This window comes from Lates calcarifer, linkage group LG13 (genome assembly GCF_001640805.2).
Source record: "Lates calcarifer isolate ASB-BC8 linkage group LG13, TLL_Latcal_v3, whole genome shotgun sequence".
NCBI classification, from domain to species: Eukaryota; Metazoa; Chordata; class Actinopteri; family Centropomidae; genus Lates; species Lates calcarifer.
In genome coordinates, this window is record NC_066845.1 from 19,677,565 (window position 1) to 19,687,334 (window position 9,770).

Consider the following 9,770-nt stretch of genomic DNA (forward strand, 5'->3'; position numbering starts at 1 on the left):
GCCTGACCCTGCTTACTGTGATACTTATGACAGAGAGTTTTATTCTTTTATTCTTTTAATCTTGATTCTGAAGCTAAGGGATGCAGTCCAAGTTTATAACTCTGTAACTATAGGAAAGAAAGCAACTTATTTCTCAAAATGTCAAAAATATTTCATTCATAAAAAAATATTTATTAGAGCAGCTCTAAACAAAATGATTTCTAACGAACAGATAAGAAGCCACTTATGGTTCTTTTGCATTGACAATTGAGTTTTCTGACTAGATCTCCTATAGAGCTGCGATAGCATAACATTTTGAATCATAGCCTTCATATTACCCAGCTGAGGGGACAAGATGTTGCCACACAGGACAGCAGCAGAGCACGGGGACTCGGGAGGTCTGTGTGGTGAATCTTTAAAAAAGCATTAGGACCCCAGGGGAAGCTTTCAAAAAGAAGTAGGCTCTGAGCCCTGTAACATGAACTCACAAGGGAACTGCAATAAAAGCTGGGAAAATAAAGAACTCCAAAGATAGTCTGACTGCTTAACTAACCATTTCCCAGAATGAACAAACCAGACCCGTGACTCAATTCTGCAGACTTCCAGATCTGATATGAAACATGACTCTACCTGGTGAGAAACCAGTGGGAAGCCTGGAGCTGTTCCTACAGCTACTGAATAATGACTGGGAACATTTTATAGCCATTGTTGAATGCAGATACAGTAAGTACACTGAAAACATGAAACCATTTATTTAAAGACAGGACAACCTCCTCGTGAGAACACAGATGGTGATAGCTGCACTGAACTGAGGATAAATTCATCAGGAAAAATAAACACAGAAAAATCTTCCATGAGTTTGACTGAAATCTAAAATGAAATCATTTACAATCCTTATCAAATTATTTCCCATCATTCTTCAAACTATGTCAACATGAATTTAACTTAAATAAGCACACAATCAAGTCACATTGTCACATTGAACAAACAAAAATACAAGGTTACACTTCAGCATTACATTACCAGCTTTGAGGTTTGTGATTTTAAAAATGTGAAACTTTACATTTCTATCAACCCAACATGAACAGATCCATCACTGGTGAAAGTCTCATCCTTGCATTTTTAGAGACAGCACAGGGCTGAAAATCAGAACCCATTCATTTCTGTTGGGAACGCTTGTAAATGCTTAAATTACAATGTAAAAGAAAGGACGAGGCTGAAGGTGAAAAATCATTAATAATGGTGGCGCTGTCTGTGCACCTCACAGGGCGTCAGGATGAAGTAAAGCTAAAAATGGCGTAAAGTGATGATGAATTAGTGCTTAAGAAACAATCCTCTAAAACACATCAGACACAGGGTGTTTATATCCACATCCCTGAAAATAATAATTAAAAAAAAGTTTCAATAATTTAATTAGTCCTTGTCTTCAGCCCTTTCAGATCAGAAGTGACTCTATGGAGTATTCTTTCAACCTGCAGCTAGACAAAGAGGGACATCCTGAAAAGGCAACAATCACTGCTTTTTCCATTCTTAATGTGTTAGGAGAGGCTTTGGTAGGTCCCACAATTCCACTGGTCAAAGTGCATTAATGAACTCTATTATTGAACTCTACTATTTCTTCTTGTACTATTTCTTGATGTGTGAAGTGCCTGCACCTTAAAGACTGAAGCACCAGTGGCTCAAGCTGATTTAAACCACTTTGGGTCATTATGAAGCAGATGTTTTGAAGCAGCACAACCTCTCTGAGCCACTAGCAGTGCTTTGAGACTCTTAGTCTGGTTTTAAAAAGTCACTGTGTTTAGATTGTAAAGAGAGTTTTATGGGGGAGGGATGATCAAGTTATCTCAATGACATTGTCTATTATTTCCACTGCAGACTGGGATGTATCCCAATCTTTTGACAGTCACTGCTGAGCTGACGTTCACTGTGAGACTCCTGATTATTAGTTAAAGATCCCTCCAGTGTCAGGACACCTTTGTCATCTCACTTAAGTAGCTCTTCCTCTCCTCCTTATTTAACAGCGATGTGACCTGGGCAGAGCCGAGGTTCTCTTTGTCCTTTTCCTCCACGACTACTGGTCTGCTACAGTCATGCTGCTGCTCCCCACACCGTGCATGATGACCCACTGGGATTTGAGTTTGTCTGAGAGCCTGCAAAGAACACTGCCCCATCTTAGGACAGTGAGAGATGACGACTGACAGAGGGGGGTGGGATACTGCCACCAGTCCTCCCCCTATAGGAGAGATGTGAGTAGGGCAGTGGTAGGAACTTTCACAGTTACTGCTGCTGCTGTGCTCAGTGGAAAATTGAAAGCTGAGGCCATTTGCCTTGAGCCTGATGGAGTCTGTGATGCTGTTGTGAGTGGAGTTGCGATTACTGCTGCCGCTCTCAAACAGCTCCTGCCGGCCCAGGACATGGCGCCGGATAATCTTACGGAAGGTTTGTCGGAACTCCCGGATTCGGTAGGCATAGATGAAGGGGTTGACCACAGAGTTGGCATGAGAGAGGATAATGGCCACATACATGATCCAGGGAGGAGGACGAGCACACTGAGGACAGAAGAGGGTGAAGCAGTTGATGATGTGCAATGGCAGCCAGCAGATTGCAAACAGTCCGACGATGATGGCCAGAGACTTGGCTGCCTGGACCTCTTTCTGCAGTGTGGAGCGCGACTTCTCCCCATGAACCGCTTTCACCTCGATCAGCTTGAGCTGGCGACGAGCTGCCATGAAGATACACAGGTAGATGGCCAGCATCAGCAGCAGAGGAATCAGTACGCAGGCAAAAAAGTTGAAGTAGACCATATACTCCATGACCACCACCTTCTCAAACAGGCACTTCATCAGGCCAGGCGGGCAGGTGCTGTTGCTGGCCTTGGGCACATTGTGCCAGCCCATCATTGGAGTCAAACCGATGATGATGGATAAAACCCAGCAGATGGCAATGATGCCTCGAGCCCTCTGGCCTGTCACCAAACTGTTGTACCTGGGGAGGGAGACGATACAAACGTCAAGCATCAGCTGCGTGTGTCAGCTCAAAACTCTCTGAGAGGTCCCAAAGGAAAACCCCCACTAAAATTATCTGTAGCTGTTATAAGAAAGCAAACAAAAATGTACACTGAATAAATTACAGTATGTATGCAGTGCAGTATGTATGCAGTGCAGGGTTCCCCTTGACTTATAATTTGCCCTTTCGATTGCTTCACTGAAGCACTGCTCATACCGGAACTAAAAGAGAAAGGATAAACAAACAAAGTCTTTCAAGACTCCTCAAAGGAGTCTATTTTGAGTAGGCCTGTAGCACAGTGTGGGAGCGCAGCTGAGCTATTTGGCTTGTTTCTATTACATTCTTAAAATGTTAAAGTGCAAAGGTTAATGCTGCAAAAACAACCCCCCCATCAGGGATGCAAAAAACAACGCACACAAACCCTCACGTATCTTCAGCAGGAGGAGGAGACTGTGAAAACAGGCCGCTTAAGTCATGAAAACAGGAAGACTGAGCTTGATGCGGCTCTGAGGTTGAATTTTTTAGTATGATGAGGTCACAGCTTGAGCCACAGCATCACTGGTGGTCAGCACATCATTAAAGGATCGGTCTAATGGCTGCACACATACCAACCATAGCAAATTTGAGAACTAAATCTAAGCTGACATTCAACATAAACAGTCTGACAAGCACAGTGTTTTTACAGTAAAGTTATAAAGTAAGATTACGTGGGTTGCACAAGAGGTTTACACAGTCTGTGTAAGCAATCAGAGCAATAATCATTTGATTGCTATGGGGGGACATGGTCTCACGGGAGACACTGTTTCTGGACATACTTATACAGCCAAAACTTTCCAGTACCAATGTCACATCTTTACTCACAGACACATATGAAATCTGAAGTTATATTGTGAGACCTTCACTGTCTGGGACTGAGAAACACATTAGACAGAAATGAGAAAAGAAAGAAGAGGAAAGTTACGGCACATTTCAAATGCTTTCTTCTTGTTTAAGAATATGAATGCACTTTATGTTCTTTTTGTTTCCTGAAACATATCTTTTTCTTCCCAGATAAAGAGCTTTTGGTGCAATTTTCTAATATGACATTGCCGTTGCTTTCAATCACAGGAGACAGCTCTTGGTGAGTAAAGAAATAAAGTTTGATGCTAAAGTATCAATGTTTCCTTTAGACTGGTAAGTAAAAAAGATGTTAATGCCAACATTGGCTACATAACATTAGCCAAAACGTACATATAGCACCTTTAATAAATGGATTACTTATTAATTAAACTATTCAGGGCAACTTTCAGGTTGCCAGGCTGTGAATAATCTCTCTCTTGATGGTTTTAAACCTTTCTCTTTGATAATAATACAGAGATAAATGCAATGATAATAATTAGATATTGGTTCAAGTGAATGAGGGACTTTTCACAACCTGGGAACCCAAAAGTAGTTCTTACTATTAACAGTTTATAACTGATCAGTAAAGCATTAATAAATGCTTTATCAAACATTAAAAACATTAGTTACCACTTATAAACCCTTTCTAAATGGTCTCTTATCAGAATGTGGAACCAAACTTTTCTCTGTTGCTCTCTAACTGACAATTAACTACTACACAGTCCCCAAAGAAGTATCCTCTGCATCACTGACCTGAGTGGTATCTTGATTGCGATGTAACGGTCTATTGCGATGGCCAGCAGGCTAAAGATGGAGCTCTGTGTGAGAACCAGCACGAAGCAGGCGATGAACAGGCAGCCATAGAAGTTGGAGCAGAAGCCCGTGCTGATGACGATGGCGAATGGAATGGCCAGGACGCCCACGGCGATGTCAGCCACAGCCAGTGACACCACGAAGAAGTTGGTGATGCTCTGCAGGTTGCTGTTGAGGCACACGGCCCAGCAGACCAGCACATTGCCCAGCACGGAGAAGACAGCAATCAGCAATTCCAAGATGATGTAGCTGACGGAGGCGATGGAGGTGACGGAGTCGTCCGGCATGGTGAGACAAACGGCAAGGTCACTGATGAGGAGGGAGGAAACCTCAATGACCATAGCTGCAGCCTAGCAGCTGCTGAGCTCAGCCTCCTCACCTCCACCAGAAACATCCACCAGATAATCCAAGCAGCTGTAGCAGCTCCTTCACACCTGCTCAGCTCAAACAGCTGATGAAGAGGTTTATTCAACTGCAGAATAATCTATCATTCCTCCTAGGTCCAGACACAGGACACAGTCGCCTCCATTCTCTCCTGGTAAAAAAAAGGCTGCGCTGCTGTCTTCTCTCTTCAGGTCCTTCCCCTCAGTGTTGTTTTCACATGAACTTCTCAAGGGGCTGAGATGATGCCAATAATGCAGATCACTGGAAAATTCTGTCACTGGAGATGGAGATGAAGAGGTGCAGAAGTGAAAAAAGGAAATGTTCTAAGAATAAAGGAAGTGAGTTTCAACAGACACACGCTTTCATAAGCAGTCTCTCAGCAGATCAAAATTAAAACATAAGCAAAACCATTAAACAAACAAGACAAGATGCAAGATACAAAATTACACACTAACGCAGAGTTAGTGGTAAGAGTTGAGTAGCATGTAGCAGACGTGTCAGTTTGCTCTAAAGCTCCTGACAGAACTGTAACTCTTGATGTCGCCTGATCTGGTGTCCCACAGACCTGTGGCTGTCACTGAGAATGCTGACTGGCCCTATGACACATGGATAAAGTATGATTGCTTAATGAAGATGACTATGTGTAATGTGAACAGAGTTGCCTATATTGACAAACAGAATCTACTAGGCATTGCCGTGTCTTTCAGCTAACTGTTTTGATTGTATGGCCTAAAACTTGGTGGTTTTGGTTCACTCTCACAGCTCTTAGTAGAAAATGAGGTTATCATTTTCCAGCAAATATAATCTAAAAACACTACACTATTTCCTCAGCACTAGACAACAAAAAGACCGCAAACTTCCCTTTGTGCACTCAGTACAGCATGTCATCAGATCAACCTGAAGGACAGTTCTCAAAATGCTTGTCAGGGCCAGAGTTACTGCCTATAACCCTGCAGAGGACCCTGCATAGTCTCTTCTCCTCAGTCTAAACTGCACTTTACAGACTCTTTCCAGGAATGACTGCACGTCAGTCCTCAAGGGACTGTGCTGTACCTCAATATCCTCCCTCAGGAAACATTGGTTATATCCCAAACCTCCCATTAGTGACTAGCTGGTGAGCATTTAGCAGCGTCAGAGTCAGAAACTTCCCTCAGGAGTTGGTGGAGAACAGAACTAAACTGAACGAAAATTAATGTTTGACTTCCAGGTGGTCAGAAACATAACCTCCAAATGAATGCTAATGTTGCTCCATATCTGCTAGATATGTAAATTAGCTACTGTTTGCAAGCAAGTTAGCCCTATCGATTTAAAGGGTGATGTCAGTGTTATGTACAGCTTGTTTTCACTGTCCTCAAGTGGCTAAAAAATTAACTATTGCAAGTTTAAGAGTAAAAGCTGTAACTCTAGCTGTATTTTTTTACTTTTTACTTATACTCTTGAATTCAAGGCTGCTCAGAATAATCTGTGATGGCTGCCTTACAGTGACAGAGGAGAGCACTCACCTTCATGATGGACAATATGTCATCTGAAGGAGTATGTTACAGTAGTTTTAGCTCACTATTGGCAGCTAGAGCTTGTTTAATGATCAGTAGGCTAAATGTCACTCGATAAATATGTCTTTTATTCAGTCATAGAGAAGAACTTTTTACTCCTCTGTTGGCCACTTTTGTAATGGCTCCTGGTCTTTTCTCAATCAGTGCATTACGTGGTATTTAGATTCCCTGATATTTGTATGCCATTGGCCATAAAAGGTTTAACAAACAGAAGTCTGCTGTTTTTTGTGGCGCTGAATTCCCTCAGAGGGAACGTTTCTCGAGGTTATACAGAGTTTTAGGAGATAACAGCTGCGCTGGAACGCAGAGGTCTTTGCTCTCCCAGTCAGGCTTTTCCCCTTTGGGTCGGATGAGACCTTTTTATTAATACCAAAGACTTGTTATTTCAAGGATGATAGTTATCAGTGATTTTTTTTTTTTGGTTCATTCTATTTGACTTACAAATAAAGTTTTCGTTGGTCTCTTTCCTCTGAGCCCCGGGTATTTATTTGTCCTGATGTCAGTGGAGTTTGGTGTTATATTGCAGTGTATTATAATGTTTTATGTAACAGTGGTGTGTCCAAAACAAAAATCCCAGGAGACAGTAGAGGAAATAATGAATCTCTGAAAACTACAGCAATGATTCTCCCATGCTTGCAACGCATCCTACAATAACAAGCTATCCTGAGATGGAATAATGAAACACATCAGAGGAACTCCAAGAATTAATAGTAACAGAAGAAAGGGAGGTCTTTCTTAAGAACAGGTTCTGGTTCACATGATCTGCTTCAGGGCATGGACTTTGGTCAGAAATGTATTTTTTCCTGTATTCAGATACATGATTGAGATGTTTTGTATGATCAGTAAGTGAATTATGGATTAAAATATTAATAATATTAATACAAATATTAAATTTTAAGTGAATTTAGAGCCAGACCACACCAAGAAAACAAATCACTTTATTGAACTCCTGCTGCCATGCAGAGGAAGCACAAGGGGAACAAACATAAAACCGTCAGCTTCCTGATAACGGACACTGTCGCTGTATAGTGCTGATGTATGCTCATGACTGACAACATGGCTGCTGGCAGAGTGATCAGGCTGATTGTCTTCATGCTGTGTCCATGAACTAAGCACTGACAGAACCAAGACACCAAGACAGAAGAACACTCCACACCAAGTAACTCTATAAGACATGATCCACTTGACTCTGTCTTTACAGTTCTACTTGGACCAGTGGTCAGATTAACACACTAGATGTGAGCTGCAGACGCTCAGTGGCTCCCTGTTGGTGGTGATTTAGTTACATTCTGACACAGGATCCACAGCATTGCTGAGCAGACAAGACAGATGACAATGCAGGACCTGCCATGAGACAATTATGCTTTGATATCATACATACTTTGGAAAAGCAGACGCAAATTTTCATTAAAATGTTGTGTCATAAAAGTTGTGCTGAATTTAATCCTATGACTGAAAATTTGACTTTTTTGTCACGTTTCCTCGTTCTGTCACTGTTTCTACTGTGCCTCTTTTTTTCCCATCAGCAGAACTTCTGGTATTTTTCTCAGTGTGCATGCATTTTTTCCTACAATGTGGGACTTTCTAAAAATGCATTTTTCAAATGTTAAGATGTGAGATGGTGTTAAATTTTGCCCTCTTGAACAACTGATCAACTGATCAACTTTGGAAGTGACTCAGACCTTACCAAGGTTTCTGTGTAGATGTAAGCTTGAACGTGAACATGCAGCTGATGATGAAGTGAGGCTTTGATACCAGATGAAAAGCCCCAGGTTTGTCATGAGTCAACAGATTTTTCAGATGTTTATTGATTGCATTTTTTTTTTTTTGAGAGAGAGAGAGATTGCCTTGATCATTATTATTATTATTATTATCATTATTATTATTATTATTGTTATTATTATTAAGTTCATTATAAAATATTTATAATTATTGCAGCATTGTTGTTGGCACTCTTTATCAAAATCCAGTATTCACAGCTTTATTATCTCATTTATTAGGGGAGTGTTCAGTGCCCAACAGTGACTTTTGCCTCACGCCTTCGTAAAGACCTGGTCTGACCATGTCATAAGATGCTGGACGCTGGGCCCATGTGCCTTAAGTCAAGACTAGCAATTCTGACACTACAGTGAAGGAATATTAGAGCCAAACATACCACAGCAGGACAGGGAGTTTATGGGCTCATAATGTGCCTGAGGAAGGCTGTGAGGACTCTGAGTGCAGTAAACCTTCTTCAGGTTAAGTCCTGTTTGGTTTTGTTATCTCAGGTGAGGAAACCTAACACCCAATGTAGGACAGCTTGTACCAGACATCACTTAGCTGCGTTCCTCTCACTTTAACCGCAAGCTTTCAGAAGCTTCACGCGCAGCTCACATTGTTCTGCTACATGCACATGCACAGGCATAATATACAAGCTCAGCTGAATAAGTTGAGATCGCATGCATTAAGCCTGACCAAACTGAAAAGGCATGAGAAATTCTGACATTAAACGGTGGTTTTATTGAGTTTATGGAGTAACAAAGTTTTTATTAAAATCACTCACCTTTTTTCTTGATGTGCGGAGAAAATGTGTATTTCCGACAAATGTGACTAATGAAATTCTAATATCCGATAGCAGTTTGCAGGATGAAGTGATAAAAGCTCGCTCGACATAAAAAAAAAAAAAAAAACTAAATATGCAAATTATCGCTATCACTTCCCGCAGAGTGACAAGTGTTAAACTCCGTCAATTAACCGGTTGAACGCTGGTGAAACGAACAGCCTCCGTTCACTTTAACGTGCTGTTTCAGTCCAGAGGATAAAACCACAATGAGCAACTCTGATCAATGTCTCCTGCTCGTTTTAGAAGAAATGACAGGGCTTCCAAAGTGATTGACTTCAGATAAAGACCTGCTCTGTTCCTGTCTCTCACACTCACACTCACACTCACACTGACACATCATACAACACATTCGGGCTGATTGCGCCTCAGTTTCCTCTTCAGGGGCGGGTCCCGCTGTGTGCACATATGAGACCGGCGACGACACTCATTTCACTTGGTGTGTCTGCTGTGACACTTGAGCCCAATGAGTCAAGCAATCCAATTTGTCTCTACATTTCTCACACTGGAGTCCAAATATCCAGTTATTACTCAGTGCCAAAGTGTTATCACAGTCT

At 41.6% G+C, this 9,770-nt stretch overlaps 1 protein-coding gene across 1 annotated transcript; it reads right to left on the bottom strand.

Annotated features, from left to right (window-relative positions):
• Positions 1–707: 707 nt before the first annotated feature.
• Positions 708–9,560, bottom strand: adora2aa (adenosine A2a receptor a). The gene is made up of 3 exons (XM_018669386.2): positions 9,157–9,560; positions 4,618–5,338; positions 708–2,964 (listed from the first exon to the last, which is right to left on the bottom strand). Exons 2-3 carry the CDS (start codon positions 5,016–5,018, stop codon positions 1,944–1,946), a joined length of 1,422 nt encoding a protein of 473 aa, XP_018524902.1. The 5' UTR covers positions 5,019–5,338; positions 9,157–9,560; the 3' UTR covers positions 708–1,943.
• Positions 9,561–9,770: the final 210 nt, after the last annotated feature.

Excerpts from the sequence above, each read along its gene's own strand:
- adora2aa (XM_018669386.2), bottom strand. The coding sequence starts at position 5,018 with ATGGTCATTGAGGTTTCCTCCCTCCTCATCAGTGACCTTGCCGTTTGT. Across the intron at positions 2,965-4,617 it reads GCAATCAAGATACCACTCAG|GTACAACAGTTTGGTGACAG; the intron begins GTCAGTGATGCA and ends CTCCCTCCCCAG.